Source organism: Phascolarctos cinereus, unplaced genomic scaffold (assembly GCF_003287225.1).
Source record: "Phascolarctos cinereus isolate Bilbo 61053 unplaced genomic scaffold, phaCin_HiC Scaffold_8;HRSCAF=390, whole genome shotgun sequence".
NCBI lineage: Eukaryota > Metazoa > Chordata > Mammalia > Diprotodontia > Phascolarctidae > Phascolarctos > Phascolarctos cinereus.
The window spans coordinates 20,261,213-20,283,939 of record NW_027556291.1 but is presented as its reverse complement, the minus strand read 5'-3'; the positions used below and the strand labels follow the sequence as shown (position 1 = coordinate 20,283,939).

The following is a 22,727-nucleotide window of genomic DNA, read 5'->3' as shown; positions in this document are numbered from 1 at the left end:
TCATGTGACACCCCCCACTCAAACCAACTTCAGCCACTCCCTTATCAACTTCAAGGTAAAATAGGAATTCTTCTATTTAGCTTTTGAAGACATATATAATCTTGTCCCAGACTCTTTTCCCAGGTTATTGGACTTTCCTCCTCTTCCCACAGTTTGTGATCAAGCCTGATTGGCCTTTCTGTTCCTTACATGTGACACCCTCCCTTCCATTTCCCTGCTTTTGAAATGGCTATACCAGGGGCCTGGAATGCACTTCCTCATTTCCGTCTCATAGAGTCCCTCTTCTTTTATCATGGGGCTCAGATACCATCTTTTGCCTGAAATCTCCTCTCCTGCCTAATATTTAACCTCCCAATCTAAGTTACATGATAGTTATCATAATAAAAGTGATAATAAAAATCATCATCATATATAGCCCTTAAAGGTTTACAAAGTGATTTACATTTTTACCATCTTTGATCTTCCCAACAACCTTGGGAGGTGGGTGCTATTAGTCTCCCCATTTTACAGATGAGGAAACTGAGGCTAAGAGATGTTAAGTGACTTGCCCAGGGTCAAACAGTGCATGTCTGGAGATTATGAGAAACTATTTTGTGTCTATTTGTATTTATTCTTCTTTTCCTTATGCTCTCTATATTTATGTATGTACTTGTTATCTCTCTCTCTCTCTCCTTCTGAGGACAGTTTGTTCCATTCCACAGGGCCTGGCACATAGTAGTGACCTAATAAAGGCTTGTTACTTGGTAAATAGTAACTCAGTCCACTGATGGAGATAGGTGCCTCATCCGTCTGTGGCCCTGAGAGGCTGACGGATTTGCCTATGATCACACAGCTGATATGTCAGCAGGAATTGAGCACATGCTTTCCTGCATTCAAGGCCAGCCCTCCAGTACACTGCCACTCAGTAGCAGTTTTGCAAGTAGACAAATCAGACTTTCCAAGGTCTCATTTTCACAATCTCTTCAATGAAAACTAAGAGGTACCATGTTCAGGGATGGACCTAAGGAATTTCAGATACCATTGATGGACAAGAAAAGGCAAAACTAAGCCAACGTTTGCTGGTCCAGGGATCCAGCTCTTCTGGGTTGGCCAAATAGCCGCTAACATCCTTTGCATGACACCTACATTGCCAGCAGTGTGCTCCCTCCCTCCCAAAGTCAGAGGAAATTTCCCTGTTAAGTGAAATAAGACCCAGTGCCTTTGAAGAAAATGGCATTATGTTTGATTCCTTCCTAAATCAAATGTTGACCGTATGTTTTAGATTAAATGGCTGGAAGGCTTGGGAAATTGATCATTGATTTATTCACTGGCAATCTCTCTCTTTCTCTCTCTCTTTTTTTTTTTGAAACAACAAACTCTTCACCTCCCTGATTCATAAATGGTCAAGGACACAATAAAAAGCATGGACATGAAATTTCCAAATCTTAACCATCAAAGTGTGGTATCCCTCATCTGTCACTAAGTAGAATAGGTATATCACAGACTGTGTCATTGCTCATTGACATTAGAAGACATGCTCCCCTCTGTTATTTAATGACTGTCAACTCAACGGAGTTTATAGGCTCCTGAGATAATGCAGTGGTGGTAATCCACTTCCGTTGCAGAAATATGAAGAGACTACTGAAATATATTTTGAGTTGGTTTATTTTTTAGTCCCAGGAGGTTGGGTTACTATTTCAATACCTCTAAAGCACACTGAATGAAAGTAGACCATCCAGGTAGATTATATTAACTGGTGGCCTGGACCCCAGAGGAAATCAGGCTCCTCTGGTATAGCATCTCTCCATTTGTCTTCGGAATGTGCTATTTAATGGTAATTCTGCAGAAGCTGAAGCAGTCAAAGACTCGTCTGAACCGTTTTGTCCCAGGTTCATTATTATGGGGCTCTTTGCCTTGGGCCTTGTATAACTTTCTTTTTCCATGCTCATGAAGCCATTTGGGCAGATAACTTTAAAAAGAAAAAAAAAAGACATCTCTTCATTTTACAGAGCACAAATGACCTTGTAATTAAACTGAAAACTTAACAAATAATTGCCAACAAGCAATTACCATTCAATTAAAGAGTAATTACATGGTTATTTGTGCCCTGTAAAATAAAGCATTACTGAAATCAGTAACTCAATCAATATTTTAGCAGAAACAGGATGCTGCAGTGATGGCCCTTTCAACCTATGCTGATTAAATTGTCATCCAAATAACAGTTTACTCGTTAAATCGCCACATGTTTATTTGTCTTGATTAATATATAAATTTTGGTGTGTTTCCAGTAAACTTCTTTCAGATAAAGATGCTGGGACAGGATCATTTACCACTTTCTCAACTTTCTCCAGATTGTTCCTTCCTCGAGCATTTAGTGTAGGTGCAACTTACCTGGGGTTAAGGGAGTTTGACAGGAACATTGGTATTGGTGCTTTAGTGACCGAGTTTGATCCTAGGCTCCTGAAGGGGGTGCCAGGGCAGTGTAGGACCTAGAAGGCTCCACCACGCTGGAAGGACGTTGAGCATGTGTCCACTAACGTACTGGGGGTATGCCAGGCTCAGGCATACACATATGCATGCGTACATATATACATACACACACATATACACACATATATCAATCACTAGGTGGGCTACGTGGCGATGGTGATTTCTTTTGGCCACAGCAAACCCTTGAAGACCATCGATGAAGTCATAGGTTGTGATCTGTGTTGGTGGAGAGAGCATCGGAATCGTTTTCTAATTTCCCAGTATCCTCTTCAAGTTCCCCTTAAGTATCAGTCTCTGCTAGGTTCCAAGGATTGGTACTCTTACAGAGTCCTAAAACGGACTTTCCTTGCTGCTTTGGTTTGTCCTCAGGCCACCATTACAGTTACCTTCACTGACAGAGAGTCCCAGTCTTCTGACCTTTTAAAGATTACAAACTTTCTTCTGGTTAAGGGGAGGGATCAAGAACTCGGTCCTTTTCCTCAAAGAGAATAATATACTCGTAAGGATTAACTTAAAGTTTTTATAACAGTAAGATTATTTGAATGTGCATATTATATACAGGTATGTAATAGACAGGTAGCATTCCCTCTGAAGCCATTTCACCATTTCCTTCTGGCTTTGACTGGCTGGGTTCCAGGTTGATTGCTGGATAATTCTTCCCCCAGGGTCGTAGGGGTAACTCCCAGCGGCTGGGCTTTCTAATGAACCACCACTGGAGGGCTTCCTATGGATTATCAGTAAGTGGTTTTTAGAAGAAGGCATTTACTTAGGTGGTATCATGAAAACAGTTGGCCCAAAGCATTTCCTTCAAGCCTGGGGCATACTTTCTGCCTGAACAAAGAGTCCTGGGGAGATTAGGCTCCTACTTAAAGTCCAGAGGTACAGGGGCACATGTGTAGGGAACATGGGTGGCAGTAGGGTCCCTCTTTGGCCCAGCACAGTCCTCTTTTAGGAGGTTTCACAGTTTTCTGTAGTTGTGTAGTTGTCTGCTGGGCTGTGAGTATCCATGCCTTTAAAGAGTCCATAGGGCATGTTCTCTACTCAGCCCATCAGCGTTGACACTCCCTGAGGCTGACTGAGGGAAGGAGAAGAGAGGGAGACACTTGCTTCTCTCCCCAGGGGCTGAATGCCCCAGGTATGAGCTCATTAATGAACTGAGTACTGTTTTAGGCACAGGCCCAAGCCAAGATTCAAAGAGATTCGCACCTTAAAAAGAGATCCCAGGTTTACACGTTTAAAACTTCAAGTCATTGATTAATTATTGGGAGGAGGTGAAGAGGAAGATCTATTAGTGAATTACAGTTTAGCAATTACTCCTTCCATAATCCAGATATGGTCATAGAAACCATCAATAGCCTTTGGAAACAGAAGGTGTAGTCCCCAGGTGAAAGCTTCTGTGGTCTGCTCGACCCTTCCCAGGCTTTAGGGCCTACTGGGATAGCAGTGCTTTCCAGCTTTGGCACAGAGCACGTTAAACTCCCACTTCATGTGGAAGTAAAGGGAACACATAGGGGCTTAGTTCACAGAAGCAGGACTATGGGAGAGCCTTTGCACTGATGAGGAACACAGCGCCAAAGAGTTTCTATCATACAGACAAGTGTGGCCAGAAAGAAGGTTGACCCCAAAACTCCTCAGAACATTTTATATTAGGATAATGGCCACACTGGGGTGGAAAAGCGTGCAGCAGAACAGCAGAAGGGGATTCGGGAGGGAGGTAGAGCCTATGGATTTAGCAGCATGTTGCACTCGAGCCCGTTCTCTTCTAAGAGTCAAGAGCTCATCATCCTGCCAAGCCCAGAAACCAGGAAGATAAATTACCATCCATTTGTTCATTGACTAGTTAGTAAATGCCTGCTTTAGAGGCATCTAGGTGCTTCAGTGGCTAGAGCATTGGACCTAGAGTTAGGAAGCCTTGAGTTCAAATCTAACCATAGGTACCTATTTGCTATGTGACCCTGAGTAAGACACTTTATTGTCTGTCTCAGTTTCCTCGACTGTAAAATGAGGATAATAAAATCACCTACGTCTCTCAGGGTTGTTATGAGGCTCAGATGAGATATTTGTAAAGCACTTAGCACAGTGTCTGGCGTATAGTAGGCACTTTATACATGTTTATTCCTCTTTCCCTACTATGTGCCAGGTACTGTGCTAAGTGGTAAGGATACAAAGGCAAAAATAAAACACCCTTTTCCCTGAAGGAGCTTATATTTTCTTGGGGGAGGGAAGCAATATAGATATAGAAAATTAAGTATAAAATACATCCAAAGTTGATTTAAGGTAATTTCCAAAGGGAGATTTGGCTTTCTCACAATCCCAAAATCAAATATACAAGGAAGGGAGGGGAACTGGTCCATAAAATTGTAGTCATAAACAGAAAAAAACCCTCTACACCTGAATCTTTTGTGTTGGATTGATACACAATATTGATGTACAGTGGAAGAAAATAACACTAGCATAGCATATGAAAAATGAACTGGGTAATGGTACCTCTGTGGAAGGTTGCTGGAAGTTGTCTTCATTGAAAAGCAGAGTTTGTCTTACGTTGATGGAGAGCTTTGTGGCTGCAAAGTTGATCGAGTGAGCTTTAACTTAAATTTCTTTGTGAACCAGAAGTCATTTTTGGAAATGTTCTCCATCTGAACCTCATACATTTCTTGCAGCGGGTTATTTAATATACTTTTGCACAGTGTTTTGTCACAGGCCCTATTATTCAGCTTTGCAAAATGCCTTCCTACCAAAAAGCAACAGCAATATCTTTGCAAACATTAGAAAGTCATATTTTCTCTCTATTTGGTGGCGTCAAAACAACTTGATTCTAATGTTATATGACTTATAAATCTCCTCATTGTGGTGACAGCTCCCAAATGACGTGTCAGGTACGCCAGCTGCATTAGAACAGTGGATGAATGCAGCAGACACAAAGCCTTTTACTTAGCTACGTTAGGGATTACAGTTTATGCCTGCAGTTCCTAAGCTGTTTAGACTAGGATGAAGGATGTCTCAATTTGATGGGTTCAGTTCACCCTTAGACAGCAGTCAAGAGCACCAATCGTGCTGTGAGCAAAGGGAACCAAGATTTGAAAGGCTCATGACTTATATTGCTGCTGCTCCTCCAGCCAAGGGTACTGCTCTTCAGTCTGGTTGATGAGGTGCTAGTAGAAAGAAAAAAACATTTTGGACTCAGTCTGTTGTTCATCATTGGCTCTCAGTATTGTGACAAATTCTGCCCAGCATCTGTCTGCTGGACAAATGCAATTTCCTACCATTGATCTTTGGGACAATGAGGAAAGACCTAAAGTGTCATGTAGATCCTGTCGTCTGAAATTGTTCGCATCTTCCTGATTGGCGTTTGTTCAAAAGTCACCAGGTAGCCTTCTAGGGGTGGTAACTTTGGGTTTGTAGCAAGACTTATCTCCCCTAGTGATCCATGTTGCAAGATGCTTATCTGTTCCCATAATCTGATGACTTGGAAACTGTGCTCTGAGGGCATCAGTGTTTGCCATTATGAGGAGCATCTTTCTTCTGAAAAGGGTTTTGTAATGGCTAAAAATGTTTGTTTGTTTTTTTAATAGAAAATCCTATCGGGCTCAGCAATTAAGCATGATTTCAAAGGCTAACAGAGTGGGTAAAGGTGTCGTTGAAAGAGGGAATGTATTCTGAACTGCCTGCTTTATTGTGATTTCGCAGTTCGAGGCCTGGAAGACCCCCCAAACGTTCCCTGGGAGTGGCCATCCAAGAAAATGCCCGCCTTCTGCCCCATGGCGTCCCAGGCCTCATATCGCCAGGACTTATCTCACCAACAGGTAAGAAAATCCATCAGATAATCAGCTGTGATTCTTCCTCCTGCACAGCAGTTGAAATAAACTAATATTGATCTAAATGCTTTGTCCTTGAGGGCTTTCCAAGCTTTACTGGAGGTTACATTATGGAATTTTTTTCAGTATTCATGAAAACTGTTGTGTTGCTGCAGTGACTAAAATCTAATGGATTGGCAATTCAGTTCTTTATTAATTGTCATTTCCTTATAGGAAATCCCATTCCATGCTTTGGTGGGGGCTGAGCTGGGAAAGGGGGTGGTGGTGAAGGGGACTGAGAGGGGAGAAACATTGGCCATATGGATCATTGTCTTAAAATCTCCTCTAGTATGCAGCTCCACATTTCAGCTGTGTGCTCAAGTAATTGTCTCTTTGTTTCTGTGGGGTGAAGGAATGTATATGTGGGTCATGAAAGCAATGAGTGTATGTTTGGAATGCCTAATCATATCCATCCCAGCCAGAAGAGTGCTCGTGATGAGGAAAGGTAAGGAAAAAATGCATGTGGTCATAATACATAATGATGCATTGTGTTTCTTATACTGTCAAGAAAAGGGACAGTAGCATCAATAGGGGAGGGCCATCCCAGTAGATAATATCTGTCATCCTGCCTTCATGACAAAATAACTCAGCATTTTGCTATACTCCCTTTATAACAAAATAACTCATAGAGAAAGGGACCTCCAATAGAGGTCTCTAATAGAGCCCATTCTAACAAGAATGGCCTATGTGACATCTCCACCAAAGGGCCATCCAACCTCCCCAGTGATTGTCTCTATCCAGTGAAGCTTCATGGAGTTCATATTCGGCTAATTCAGAATTTGTGTTCACACAAGAGCTAACTGATTTTGCCGCCATTACTTGTTCAGTACTTCGTGTATCTGTAATAATTGTTGGTGTGCACTCTCCCTTTCCCAACATCCAGCCTCATGACATTCTGCCTTAGTAGATGGTGCTTGAGAGCTGCCCGTATTCAGCCAACAGATGTCCAGTCCCTCTGTCACCAGGCCTAGAGGTAAAGGCTTCTCAGCTTGATTGGCTTTGCCAGAGTCAGTACAAAAACCTGGTGTCACCTCTGTGTCAGGCTTCGGATTTTAATGGAAATCTAATGTATTACCTATGGAAAGGCAGGTGCCAGAAAATTAAAAGTATAAATAAGAAGTCTAGGAATTTTTAAAGTACTTACAGAAAAAAAATTAGGTATTTTAAAAGTCACCTGAGCAGCCCTGTCTGCATACAAGCAAAATACAAATTATAAATAATGAACATTTTTTCATTAAAGCAGGCCCCATAGGAACTCTATTGTGAAACATCTCTAACTTTCTGTCCTATTCATAGAGAGGAACAAAACATCATTACATATACATATGTGTATTAATTCTGATTTTTCATTAATTCATATCAGAAAGGTATGTCACAGAGACATGTACAGTTTGACCAGAGAGAAATTTCAGCTGAAGCCCTAAAAGGAGGTAGTTATGTACTTGAGATTTAAATTGCTTTAGTGTTCACTCCATGCAATTTCCCTTGAAAAGTATTAGGGTTTTTTTTTAATGCTGGAATTTTCTCTAAGTATTATGGCAAAACCTTTTCAAGAATGTCAGCTACCTTCTACTACACTATAATGGAGCCAACATATGTCTATCTGATCCACTAACTGTGTCTCTAGGAGGTTAGTCAGTCTAGTACCTTCATTGGAATCACCATCAGTCCATTGTGCATTTTGTGTTACTGTCCAGTTCATCTCTTTGTTCATGAGAGGGTAGTAGAGGTCATAGGCCACTACTTCATGAATATACAGAAATAAAAGATGGTACCATTTAAGGGGAGGGGGGAAGCCAAAACCAAAAAACCAGACCAGGGTGAGGGTTGACTTTAAGCAGTTGCTTTTGTGGACAGTGTCCAGGTAGCAATGAGTAGTTAAGAGTTCCTCATTTGATACTCATCAGCAGTGGGTCACTGGGTACCTCTTCACATCTTCCTTAACTCCCTATCACTTCTTGAATGCCCAGTAAGAGTCAATTGGTTGAGCACGGTCTAGTCTCTGCCCAAATTACTACTGGTTTTCACTTTGCTGTGGGAATAATTTTTAGACTTGAATTTCAACTTTGTCTTACCAAAAGGAAAAAGTCTAAAGAGATCATTGTAATAACAGGAACTTGTTTGATTGTAGTAGCTGTATTTGAGGCATTTCGAGTCACATTCTGCCAATCTTGTTCAAGGGGCCCATCCCATCAGTGCCTCTTCCCATGTAAATTATAGTTTCACCTAAATTCCCCACTCCCACCTTTGCTGTCAGCAGGTTTCTGCTTTTACATGGCTTATTGTTCATTTCTAGTTTTCTGGATCAACCAAGGTTGAGACTGGAGGAATTGTGACCTCAGAAAAAAAATACATTTGATTGGTTTCAAAATCTTGCAAGTATCATGCTTTGGATGCTATCAGCCTGCAGGATCACGTATAAACTCACCATGGTTAGCCTGGACCTTAAAACAGAGACATCAGACTTTAATGTGTAGAAGACAAGATTTCCTTGAAATAATCTGACTGATAGATTTTGAAGGACAAATATATTTCTAGATTATCAGCCATCATAAAATGCTTTGCAAGCCTTAAGGTGCCAGATAAGTATGAGCTCTAACTACTATTATTATTGCTCTCACAGTAAGTTTTATCCTCCGTGATTGAGTTGCAGGAAAGGATGGTGGGAGAAGAACCAGCTGATGACCATTGACATTCCAAGATCTGATTATAGTTTTTCTTTCCAGCAAGGATAAAGCCATTCTTCAAGATAGCTGCCATCCTTCTCTCCTGTGGGGATTGTTAACAGTTATAAATTGTTCCTTGTGACAATTCTTGAGTGAATTACTTTGATATATATGGCTAATAAATTAATATGATTAAGTTAATGAGAATCTGTCCAAGTGTTGCCAAACTCCACTAGTCCGGCTGTAATGCCACTCCACATTTGCAGCACTAGCTCCTCTCACCCCCACCCCCGTTGTGAGAGGATCACCGCTGCCTACGCACTGTCACAGTGATAAATGACATATCCCATGATGCCCTACGTTCCATCTGGTCGGGCCCCAAACCAGCCCAGAATAAGAGCTCTTTTATACAAATCACATATGCAGAAGCCAAATCTATTGGGTTATTGGAAGACAAATTTCCACTTTTCCCACCTCCATCCCCCATCCGCTCTGCTCTACCCTCCCTTCTCTTGCACCAACCAGTAAATGAAATCCCACAATTCTGCAGAAACTTCTGGTTTACCCCTTTAACAAATGCCCTGTATGGCTATGTACCTTCCCTGGGGAGGAGAAGCATTTTTAAATAGCACCACTGAGCTTTCCTGTGTACAGTGTGCCTGACGGAGGATAAGATGGCCTGTCACCATTTTATTTTATTGTGATACAGTAGATTGCTGTTACTGAAATAACCCATTAAGCTAAAGCATGTAGTTAGGCTAATCCCAAAAAAAATTCTATATGCTTATTAAACAAAATGCACTGGAAATAGGAACTGTCAAGGGAACCCTACAGAGCAAAGTGCTTTTCTTACTATTTTCTATTAAAGGTGTAAAGGATATTAACAATCTCAGGCTTCCAGTGGTACCTTGGGACATTGGGAGAACAGGAAAAAACAGCGTCAAGCATCTGTTCATCTCTCCCCCGGCCCCCCTAAAGACCTGTAGACTTCTGCAGGGCCCATGGAGAGGTTCTACATCAAGATACTGGGCCTACCAATATTTGTTTCCAAGTACTTGGGTAATTCTGGGAAGGGATTGGGTAATGATTATTGGGGCAAATGTATGTTATGTGACTTGTGTGTGCATTGGAGGGGAGCAAGCAATAAAGTGCTAATAGGCATCTTGTTAGGTGGCTTTAAAATATATTTAAGATGGACACATTTGAGACAGTGACCTTAGGGTGGTATAATACTAGCTTTAGAGCTGTGATGGAGATGCGACTTTACTTCAGAAAGAAATCCAGAACCTTTCTGGCTGGAGCACCCTTTCCATCCCCACTGTTCTTGTAGTGTCCTGGTCTTCATGACATTCCTTTCAGAAGACAGAAAAGGCTTCCAAGTGTTCTCAAACTGAGTTTCCTTACAATTGAGGGCTAACATTTGGTAGTAGTGTCTGTTGAGGAGTCAAGTCACATGCCATTCCAGAGAGAGTTGATTGCCCTTTCAAGAGTCCAGAGGGAGTGGCTTAAGCTCTGATCCTAGAGAGCACCACTGTGTTGGAGCCAAATCAGATTCACAATTTTAAACATAGACTGCAGACTCCTTGAAGACAGGAGTTGTCTGTCTCAGCCCCTCCCACCCCTTCCCATCCCCCTGGCCCCAGCTTTGTATTCCACAACAAATACACATTTGTTGTTTTGCACGTTTTTTATTTCTACCAGACTTGTGTTATTATCATTGTAGGGAACTCCTAGTGAAGAACTCACTCTCCCAATGCAGGTCAGCACTTTTGAACTTCAGACAGTTATCTGGAGGCATTGTCAAGTTAAGTGACTAGCCCAGAGTCACATATCCAGTATCTTTCAGATGAAAGTTATGAACCCAGGTCTTCCTGAGTCAGAGGCTCTGGCTCTTTCGACTATATACCACACTGCTTCTTCACATAGCCCACATTAATCATTGCTTATGGGATTGAATAGTTTATCCACTTATTAAAAGAATTTGTTCTCTAAAATTTGGATTCAGTCAGAGGGCCACACTTGGACAAGTCACTGAACTTCCTTGATTCTCAGTATCCTCATCAGTAAAACGAGGAACTTGGACTGAGTGGCCTCTGGGGTCTTTTCAAGCTCTAGAGTTCTAATCTTCTGATCCTGTGGTTTGCTTACATCCTCCATGTTGCTTCTTTCCATTATCCTTTGGTTCACCTGTGGTCTGATTCTTTTGAGATGGTGGGAGGCCAGTGATTTGCAGCTAGAAGATGAAACAGCATTGAAAAGGTGGGTGTAAATATATGTCAAGTGCTTTGGAAGCCTTAAAGTGCTATATACATGTTAGTTACATTTCTTGTGTGAGGGAGCAACAGCTTGAGAGAATGTTGGTGTCAAAACCAAGAATGGATTTTTTGGTCTCTTAACATGATGCTTAACTTTATTATCTTCCCCTCCTTTTGCCCTCTAACAACCACAGATGATCAAGAGTTTGGTTTAATTGCTCCTGTCTTCAAATCTAATGAAGGACAAAGATTTTAACTTGTTTTGAACTCGCCATTTTTGTCTTCTTTATCAAAATGGAAGGCTAGTAGATTAGTCTGGAAGAGTTAAGAATATAATGAGAAAAAACCTTTATGCCAAGAATCACGGTACTGAGGCATACTTAGAGAATTCCAATTAGAAATGAGCCTTTATTAAGAAAAGTTGATATTTTATGTAACTGAGAAATCCATGTAGATTATAAAACAAACTCTGGAAGAACAGCATGCTCTCAGTTATGATGAATATCTGAAATGAAAGGTGTGCTAGTCTTCCATAGGCTTTCACATGTTGAAAGAGTGTTTCTACACAGGAGTATTAGATTAGGCAAGGTCACCTTATCATTTCACTAACATATATGGTTTGAGAGGTTGTGAGCCTGTTTCTTAGAAGTGCGGGATGATCATGGCATTCTTATCGACCTGGACAGGACTAGAGCTGAATCATGAAGTTGACTTGCTTTGGAAAATGGGTTGAAAAAGGTGGTAATGTAGAATCCATTTAAGGGTGTTTGGCATGTTTCTTTTTTCTCAGTGGGAATTGCAAAAACGAGCTGAACTTCTTCAGGAATAATTCATTTGAAGATTGATTAGCTATGCTTTTCAAATGAACTGTCTTCCAAATGTCACTGATGAGTAGCTCAAACCTCATCCAGACACTCCACGCCTGATGTTTGGCTGACTGAGCTCCCTTGCGTCTGAGACTGCATTAGTACTGCACTGTTCCCGAGATAGGAGAAAAGTTTCTGGCCCGCCCTGTGCACATAGACTGATTATATGGCAGCTGTGGAAGTATCTGAACTGTCTCCTTCACCACCCTTCCCAATGTAGGATCCACCCCGTGTGATATGCTGGTCTCTGGCCCTGCCTTGTTGAGGCTGTGCCCCAGTCTGGGTCACATTTCCCTATTGCTGTGCCTGCTTCCTTCCACCCCCACTCGTTCAGTCGATGTTGTTTGAGTGAGTGTGGCCCATATATAGGAGGGGAATCAGTTTCCTCCTGGCCAAGCAGTCCTGTTCAGGTTATATATGTTATCTGTTGCTTTTTCTACTTTTGGAAAAAGAGGCCCCATTTCAGAATGGAGTGAGCTTAACTTAGAGAAGCCACATACACGACTTAGATTTTGGTGCTGTCATCAAGTGTTCATGAGTACCTACTATGTGCTTGACTCTTGATGGTTCCTCGTCCTTTGACAACAAGAAGGGGACGTTGCATGCCAACGTTATGGGCAGGATTCTCGTTATGAGTCCAAATTCAAGTTTAGACATTATTGCTGTATTCTTTTTTGGCTGAAATGATTTCCACCTTCTTGTTCTTTCTTAGCTTGTGTTGGATAATGCCCTATTTTTTTTTAAACCATTGGCTGAAAGAAAGCTTAAGTAGTTTGTGCTTCCACTGCACACAGACAGTACAACTCCCTGAACGAAACTCAGTTCAACACTGTTCAGTATCAGGGGAGGAATAGAACACTTAATTTATAATTACATGAAACATTGAAACTATTATTCAATTTTTAAAGTAGTGGTATGGCATAGAGTGCTAGGCTTACCTGAAACACCAGGGTTCTCACACCAACCCCTGCAGTGGGAGTTGGCAGAGGAATTAAACTCCCAGAAACCAGTTTAAAATGTCATTGGGAAATGTTTAACAAAATAAAAAAAATTCAGTACAGCACAGATAATATTAGTTTGTGATTTTCTAAGTCAATGTGTGGCTGGCTGGGATCCATTTCTCTTTGAGTGTGATCCCACTCCATTAGAAGACCCAAGTTCCAACCTCCTTCTGTATCACATGCTGCCAATTCATGGCAGCTTCTCTGGGCCTCAGTTTCCTCCACTTTAAAATGCATGTGTTGGATTAGATGACTTTAAAAAGCCTTTTTCTGCTGTAAATCCAAGACCTTTTAACTTGTGGTCTACAGAGATCTCAGAGCATCTCTGCACTTGGATGGAAACAAAATCACATCTTTATTTTCACTAACTTTGTAATCCTATGTTTTTATATTTGTTATATATTTTTAATATATTAACATATATTCTGTGTTGTTTTCTGCATTTAAAAACATTATTCAGAGAAAAGGCTCCATAGACTTCACCAGAATCACAAACGGTGTCATGACATAGAAAAGGTTCAGAACTCCGAGTCAATTACTCTCTATGCTTCAAGTAACTCCCCGAGACTTGTTGATCAAGTTATGGACAGGTTGCAGTCTGACTTGGTGGAAGGAGTTCCTACATTGAGAAGTCCCCAAGAAATCATAGATGCTATGTATATTTGTCTCATTTCTTTAATGGAAACAGTCTATTTTCCAGTTACCATTTAAAGGGCAGACAAAAGGTGTATAGGATGAGAAGGTAGGGCTGAACTGCCCTGTGTATAAATGGAAGGAACCTCCATCCTCCATCTGTGAGATTATAGAACTATTGAAGACTTGTCAGTTTTCCTATTGGAAACGTAATCGAACACTCTTCCCACTGGCCCTACAGGTTGGTCAGTTACTTGTTGGAACAAGAGAGTGCAATTCCTTCCCCATTCCATATCCCATGTAAAAGCTGCTACAGTGCAGCATTATTGCAAGCTCATTCCCATTCTCCTTAACAGCTCAGTAGTTTTGCACACGCTTGCAGAAAGCCTCTCCTCTTGCTACTCATTGCACACACTCAGTGCTCAGCAGAGTGCGATTGACTTGGCCCCAGCCATCGTTGAGCAGGTGACTTGATTACCCTGAAATCAGGCAGAAAATGTCCTCTTCTGGCCACTCGAGTGAATCAGTCAAATTATCGAGTGGCAAAACTAATTCCACGCCTTGGGCCATCAGAGCTGCCACTTCCTATAAGTCAAGCCTTCACTTAGTGTGAAATTGTTTTTTTATTTTATTCTCTTTCATTTATTATGCTTATTTCAGCGAATCCATTTAGGGCATGTGAAGCAGCCAGTATGCTCCAGCAATTTTTGGTGTGCACCCTCCCCGGGCAGCAGAGCTGAAATATCTCAGGGCAGCAGGCCATTTCAAGGGCCTCTGGCTGAATGATGGGCCCTAGAGCTGGCAGGTGCCAGCAGCAGTGATTTTAAAGGGAAGAAAAGCTAGAACCTGAGCTGTATTGGAAGCTAATGCTTCCTGAGGTTTGCCCCAGAGAAGTGAGCCAACCCTAATTCTTTTTCTCCCTCATCATTTGTCATTTGTCATATTTTTTTGTGTGTATACACACATACATGCATGTGCACATACACACACACACACACAATCTGTTTCTTTGTTGCCTTCATTTGAGAGCCTGTAAACCCCTTGAGTGCAGACCGGTTTTTATTAACCTTTCTTTGTATGCACACCTTTCACGGAAAAGACACTAAATAGATACTTGTTGGATTTGATTCTTATTGGAGCAGAAAGCATCTCAGAGCCTCCTAGCCTAAACCTAGGCTGCAACACCATGGTGTCTGAAGTGCCTGAACTGTGTTAGGCATAGTGACAGCTGCCCACATGACTAAAGCAGCGGCCTTGCCCTCCTCAGTGAACCTATGCTCCAGTGTGGGAGGGAGATTCATTCACATGCAACTCTACATAAAACAATAGAAATACATATACATACATACATAGAAACGCACACACACACAAAATATATATGTATATACACACATACACAGCTCTACTAAAAAATAGAGATTCTGTATGTCACTTCCCATTATATCTTAGATATATCTTTAAGCTCCTTGATGCAGAGATTCAGACTTTTTTTCTCCTGTTTGTATTCTCTTTCTATCCTCACATAGAGGAGGCATTAAATAAATATTTGTAGAATGGAATTACATAGAAGAGGCCAAAGTGTAATTAGAGGAGGGGCAGCTTGATTCAAGCTGGGGAGGGGGAGCGGAGTTTCATCAAACCTTATATAATAGGTGAGGGGCAAGCCACCTGAACAAAGGCAGGAGGACACAGAGTCTGTGTACCTGGAACGGTTAGTGGTTCAAGTTAGCTAGAACTTGGATTGTGGAGAAGAGCAGTGACTCAGATCAAGAAGGCTTTGTGTGCCAGGCCAGGGAGTCTGGGATAATTTTTTTAAAAAATGGAGTAATAAGAGAAGAGATATCCATGAGTAAGAGGAATTTCATAGGTATATGAAGAATGGATTAGAAGGAAGGAGAAATTAGAGGCCTGGAGATCATAGCACTTGTGAGTAGGGATTGTTGAATTCTTTGAACTCATATTCCCCTTGCCTGCTGGCACGTGGTTAAGTGCTTAATAAATGCCTTTTGATAGACTGATTGCTCCACATTTTTATAGCTCTGGGTCTGGAAGGGAGCTCAGAGGCCATATGGTCTACCCCCCTCATTTTACAGAGGCCCAGAGAAGGACAGGAACTTGCCTAAGGTCACACAGTTAATTAGAGTCAAAGATGGGATTTGAACCCAGGACCTCTGACTCCAGAGCAAGTTTGGAGGCTTTTGTAATAGTTCCAGAGAGGGATAATAAAGACCTGAGCTCTAGTTTTTTGTGGTGGGAATGGAAAGGAAGAACAGGATCTGAGAGGCTTGGAGAGGAAAGCCTGGGACATGGCAACTGGTACGATATTGGGCTGAAGGAGGAGACAAAGATAATCCTCAGATTTCAAACATAATGACTGAGAAAATTGTGATGTCGTTAGCAGAACTCAAGAGAAAGAGGCTGCTTTGGGCAGAAAGATACTTTGTTTTGTTTGGTTTGTGTATAAGGAGCTAGTGGGGATCTGGGTAGAAATGTCCAAAGAGAGATGCAAATTTGGGGACCTGTTCCATGGAAGTGATCATTGAAACCATGAGGCTGGATTTCCTTCACCTCAGTTTCCCAGCTACAAAAAAAGAGGGCTTGACTAGATAAACAACAAGATTTCTTCCATCTCTAACATTGTATGATTGTATGAAGACATTAAATGAAACCATTCTCTTGATTCCACTTTTAATTAACAGATTGTGGAACCTGAGTTTCTCCAAAGACTAGGAGGAGCTTTAATTCATTTTTGCTCACTACTCATAGATCCTTAGAAAATGGTGCCTTTTCAAAGCTAGGAAGAGCCTTCACTTGATACCAGAATGTGAACAACCAGCCCTCCTTTGTATGGCTATGTTTATAGCCATATCTACAAAATGTTTTTGAAAGTCAGATAATTTAGGTGAAGATTTTCACTTCAGTTTGTGTTGGAAAATGGCTACTGAATTAGTTATGGTTTTCTCTTTGCATGTTTTCCTCCAACATGATTTGGTGGTACTGCTGAACTGGGTGAGTGGCATCATTCACATATCACATGACACACATGCCTTCCTGAAAACTAACAACAAACCATGTTACACAGATTTTATTTGGCATCTTGGAAGCATTCAAAGCTTTTGAGGTATGAGGATGTAATGGCAAAATCCTTTTGTCTAGGAAGGGTGGATCCTTTCCTGGAAATGTTGCTCTCTTTGGTGTAGGAATGACATGCTTATTGATTTTTTTTTCTCTTGAGATACTGGAACTGAGACCCCCTCCCCTCATGTATGTTTTGTTCCTGCTAGAACTGTTCATAATTTGGCGAATGCATGTGCTCATAAAAGGGAGCTCAGAAGCCATCTAGTGCAGGCCTCTCATTTGAAAGATGAGGAAATGGAGATCCAAAGAAGTCAAATGACTTGCCCAAAGTCACCTGGGCAGTAGTTTTCAGAATTTGAATACAAGTCATCTGACATCAGAGACAGTGTGCCCCACTGTCACCTACTGTAGCTCCAGATTCTATGATCCCATAAGGCAGAGATTTACAAAGAGGGCCTTAGGCATACTTGTACAAAGAGCTTTGATGAATGCTTTCATAGAATGCAGACAGCATTGCAGGAGAAACTTGGATTCTTATTGTAACATTATAAATGCTCCCTAAACTATGTCCTGATTTTACCCTCATGTGGAACCTGCATTAACTTCAATGAGAATGTTGTGCATGGGACCAGTACAGCTCTCTATGAAAGAGATGGTGACGAAGAAGGACTTTCTCTTCTTTGTGTTTGGACATAAGATGCTCATTTGCTCCATAGTCATCTTGAGACTGTGAATGAAACACTGCAGTTGTAGTTTGCCGATGTAGTAGAAAAAGCACTGAGTCAAAATTCGGGGAATCTGGGATCTTGTCTTGCTTTTGTTACTAATTACCAATGTGGCTTTTGGCTAGTCACTAACTCTCTCTGGGCCTCAGTTTCCTCTTCTGTCAAAGAGAGGGATTCATCTAGGTGATAACCAGTCAGACCCACAATGCATGGTATATTTCACTTAACAGATACTTCTTACAGTTTACTTTTTGAATGGGAATCAAAAGTAAAATGCATTTGTTTGTTAAATTTAATTAAACTTGAATTTGACTATCTGGTTAATTTCCAAGTGTACCTTAGGATGGCAGTTGGTTGATTTAGTGTTGGTGTCCTTAGGTTTCTTGAGCTTATTTACCTGAACTCATGGTTGCTGAGGTTACAGAGAGAGAGAGAGAGAGAGACAGACAGACAGACAGACAGACAGACAGACAGACAGACAGACGGACAGACGCACACACACACACACACACACACACACACGGCCCAGAACAGAGCCAGGCTTAGGAGCGATACAATCATATGTGGGAATGTGACAACAGTGGAGCATCCAGCATGGGTCAAGAAGGTTGAAGACTGAGCAAAAGCCATTTGCTTTAGTAATTAAGAGATTGTCAATGACCTTACAGCCATTTCAGTTAAGTGAACATGTTGGAAGTCTGAATGAAAACAGAGAAAGTGGAAGTCTCCAGGGTACACTGCTTTTCCTCAGAGGATAGTTTCTCATCACTTGATCAAGAATTTATTAAGCTCCCACTATGTGCCAAATACTGGGTGCTGGGCAAAGACAAACATGACACAGTCCCTTCCCTGAAGGAGCTTACAGTGTAGCAGTGGAAGGGAATTAGAAGTATATAAATAAGTACATATAAAAATGGCCAAAGTAAATCTGAAGTATTTTAAGGCAAGTACTAGCAGCTGAGGTAGGGAAGGTGGGGAGTGGATCAGGAAAGGCCTCATGTAGCCACTGACCCTTGAACCCCTCTTTGATGGGAGCTGGGGTTCTCCAGTAAAAGATGAGGGAAGAGTACATTCCTGACATGGGGGTGGGAGTCAGAAGGACAGCCTCTGCGAAGGCCCAGCGACAGAAGATGAAATATGGTCTCTGAGGAATGGTAAATAGAGCAGTGGGGTTAGATCATAGTGGTGTGTGAAAGGGGAAGTGAGGTAGAGTAAGCTTTCAGAGGTTATTAGTCTGAAGCCAGATTGTGCAGGGCTTAAATGCCAAACGGGAGATTGTAGCTGATCCTAGGGGCACTAGGGAGCCACCAGGACTCTTTGATCAAAAGGAGCGCCACAGTCAGCTCTGTGCTTTATCACTTTGGCAGCCGTGTGGAAGATGGATTGGAAAAGGGAAAGCCTTGAGGCAGGGAGACCAATTAGAAAGCTATTACAACAGCTCAGGTGACAGGTGATGAGGGCCTGGACCAGGAAGGTGGTCGTGTGAGTAGCAAGCAGAGAGATAGATGCAAGAGATATCGTGGGGCTAGAATTACCAAGACTCGGCAGTGGATGTGACTGGTGCTACATACAGAGATCTGAAAGTCGTCTCTCTGCGTAGGGAGAAGAACTGACCAGACAGGAACATTTTTGTGACTTCCAGTGCCTGGAGTAGGAGGAGAGATGGTGGATGGTGGGGGTGGCCCAGGTCTGAACTTTTGGCAAGATCTGAGTATAGGACAAAGGGGCAAGGCATGAAGAGTCCATCTTGGTAAATGGAAGAACCAGGTAGCTGGAGGGCTAACTTGGGGAAAAAAGCAAAGTGAGGGCAGAGTGGGGGTGATGGCCTGCAGAAGCAACCTGGATAGAGAAGAGGTGTAGAAGGAGTGAGGCCAGAGGTGGGATGTTGTCTTTGCTGTTGACTCCTTTGTGTATTTATCACATCTCTCCCTACTCTGTGGCTTTAACTACTGAGCCTGAGTCTGATTTCCCTTTTCTGACTCCCCCTAGTGTCTAGCACAGGGGCATTATATACACACAGAGACACACACACACACACACACACACACAGAGACACACACAGAGACACCCCCCCCCCAATATATCCACAGACATACCTAATAATGTTTTGTTTGAATTGAATTAAATTCTGAAATCAGAAGCAGGGAATGCCAGACTGCTGACATGAGTATGAACAATTTGGAAGATTTCTTGTTGGCATGCAGGAAGCAATACTAAATTCACATCAGAGATTTCCTTTTATCTTTGTGAATTTCAAGGAGAAACCACAGACTTCTACTTTCTAATTTAGAGATGACAAATCAGTGGAGAGAGGAATATATATATATATATATATATATATATATATATATATATATATATATATATTTTGCTTTTTGGCTAGTCTGTGGGGTTAAGTGACTACCCAGGGTCATACAGCTAGTAAGTATTATGTGTCTGAGGCCAGATTTGAACTCAGGTCCTCCTGACTCCAAGGCTGGAGCTCTATCCACTGTGCCACCTAGCTGCCCCAAGAGGAATTTTTTTTTTTTGAGAAATGGTTTGACGTTTCAAGAAGGTGGGCAATAACAGGCAAAAAATAACATTAAATCTGTGGGAAAATCTTTATTGTAATGAATCATTGTCAGTGTAGAAGAAACGAGTAGGCAACTGAACAATCCAAAAACAGGTTCTACAGTCAAGCCCCCTCAAATTGTGTGTGGCATCCCAGAATATTAGAGCTAGAGAAAACCTTTGAGGTCTAAACCTTTCATTTTACACATGAGGAAATTCAGACCTAGAGAAGGCTATCCATCAGCTTGCCCATTGGTAGCCACAAAACAGGGCCTGGTTGCTCGATTCATTGGCCACTCTCTTTTTGTTATACTGCCCTGCCTTCTGCTGAAGCAGGATATCGCACCGTGGCAGTGGCCAAGTTTTTCATGCAGTGCTGTACAAGTCAAGACCCCATCTGGCACACCAGAGCAGAAAAATCTGGTTGTTATAACGATGATTATTTTTGGAGATTCATGGTCGTCTCTCCTTTCTTTGGCCAAAATGTCCCAGTGTTTCATTTACAGCCTGGCTGTTGTGAACCTTCCACTGTGTCATATATTTGTGGTTCTGGATGCGAGGTGTTTTAGATAGAAACATGGACTGAGCCAAGCCATGACTAGGAATTTTATTTCACTCAGGGCAAGCTCTGCAAACCACCCTAGGAGAAGATGACTTGAGCACTCTGTGTGTGTGTGTGTGTGTGTGTGTGTGTGTGTGTGTGTGTGTGTGTGTGTTTGTGTTTGTAGGGAATGCAGATTAGAGACAGAGACCCCAGCATGCCAGTGTGAAGCCACCACTTGGGATAAGGGAGGAAAGCTAGATTCTTACAAACTAGCTACTAAACTTGGTGTTTTACTATCAGTGTCCTCTAAATCTGGGATGCTGGTTGCCCCACCCTAGTTACATCTCTGGCTGAGACACTGGCTGTCTTCTTTTACTCAAATAGAATTACACTGAAAAGAAAATAACCCATAAAGTGATCAATTTGAGTTCTTTCCTGCAATATTTTAGATTTTGGGGGGACCATAAAGCTAACTATCAATGCAGGCTCCAGCAGTGAAGTTGAAAATTTGGAATCCTACTACACTCAGTGGTTTCCACTGTCAAAACTGAATAGTGTTCTAGTGCTATACAGGAAAAGGGTCTAGTTTGTCTATATTCACTTGAAAGTTGCTCCCCAGAGTTTGTTTTATGTGAGAAATAAATCTAGTGCAAGGAGCTTGTGGAAGTGGGCAATGGGAGGTGAAGAGGGGGAGGGTGGGAGAAGATATGGTTTCAGCATCTTCCAGTGGAAGGGAACGGAGGGCTTGCTCCTCATGAAGCCGTTTCTTGATGTTTCCCCCTAGGTTTTCAGCTAAACACTTGTTAATCCCAAAGCTCTGACAAGCAAGGCCTGCAGAATTAGGCCAACCACTGCTACAAATAGCTGGTGCACATGGAACAGTAATCATTGCTTCCCAGTCTATTATTAGATTAACTTCATAGGGATTGCTTTTCTCTCCTGTGAGTTGATGCATGAATGACATGCTTTACCCTCCAATAAATCTACCAGCAGAGTGGCTATGACATGATGTTCAGAGTCCTCAGTCCCATGACGGAGGATTTTTGATTGTCGCAAGAGTCGGCAGCAGCTCGCAACCGTCGGAACTGAAAGGCCTCATTGAAATGTTCCGGCATACCTGACCTAGGAGGAGGACCAAACCGCCTGCTCTCTGGTTGTGCCGGTGGATTTGGGGCTGCTTGGCCTGTCAGGGGGACTGATGCTTTTCCAGGGTAAAGTAAGAGAGACAGCTTGATGTGGTTGGAAGTATAGTGCCTCTGTGTAGTCACTCAGGCGGGTTGGCCTTCATTCAGTCTTCATCATACCTAGTGCTAGGTCTGTGTGATTTCACTGGGATCCCTATGTGATCTCTCAGATGGAGCCTGTTTTCCCATCTTTAAAAAGAGAGGAGTAAGACTGGTATTCCTGACTTGATAGGGCTCATTTCTTCAAGAAGGAATAAAGAAGCACCCACTGTGTGCCAAGCCACTGTGGTAGGTATTGGGGATGCAAAGGCCAAAACCAAAAACGGCCTTGCCCTCAAGAGGGTTACATTCTAATGGTAAGAAACAACACATCCAGAAGGAATTAAATATAAGATATAAAACATTGGCGTAGTAATTTCCAGGGAGATATCAGGGTAGGTTTCCTGGAGTTTGAGTCCAATTTTTAAGGGTACTTAGGGATACCCTGAAGCAAAGGTGGGGAGAGCACAAGTTCTAGGGATGGGAAATAACTTGTGCAAAGATGTGGAAGCTGGAGATGGAGTGCCGTGTCTTGAGAATAGCAGCAAGGAGGTCAATTTGATTGGAATAGAAAGTCAGGGGAAAAGAGTAACAGCCAGAAAGATAGGCTGGGGCCATGTTGAAGAAGGGCTTGGATTCAAATTCTGCCTCACAAGCCTTTTAGCTTCAGGAAGTCACTTGATCTCTACGAGCCTCAGTTTCCTTGTTAATAAAATGGGGATGATAATATCATCTACATCCCAGGGCCTCCCATCCTTGTGTTAAATACTTTCTAAATCCTAAAATGCTGTAGAAATGTGAACTGTTAGTAACATTATAAAGCATCATTTTAGAAAGTCCTCCCATTCCTAGTCTCTTCT

General features: G+C 42.0%; 1 protein-coding gene across 3 annotated transcripts in view; it reads left to right on the top strand.

The window, feature by feature from the left end:
* The window catches only part of DACH2 (dachshund family transcription factor 2), a 411,691-nt gene that overhangs the window by 209,661 nt on the left and 179,303 nt on the right, over positions 1–22,727 (top strand). For all 3 annotated transcript variants that reach the window (XM_020964629.2, XM_020964627.2, XM_020964628.2), the window contains exon 2: positions 6,157–6,272. In XM_020964629.2, the coding sequence (XP_020820288.1) occupies positions 6,157–6,272 (116 nt within the window). The remainder of the gene's footprint in view (positions 1–6,156; positions 6,273–22,727) is intronic.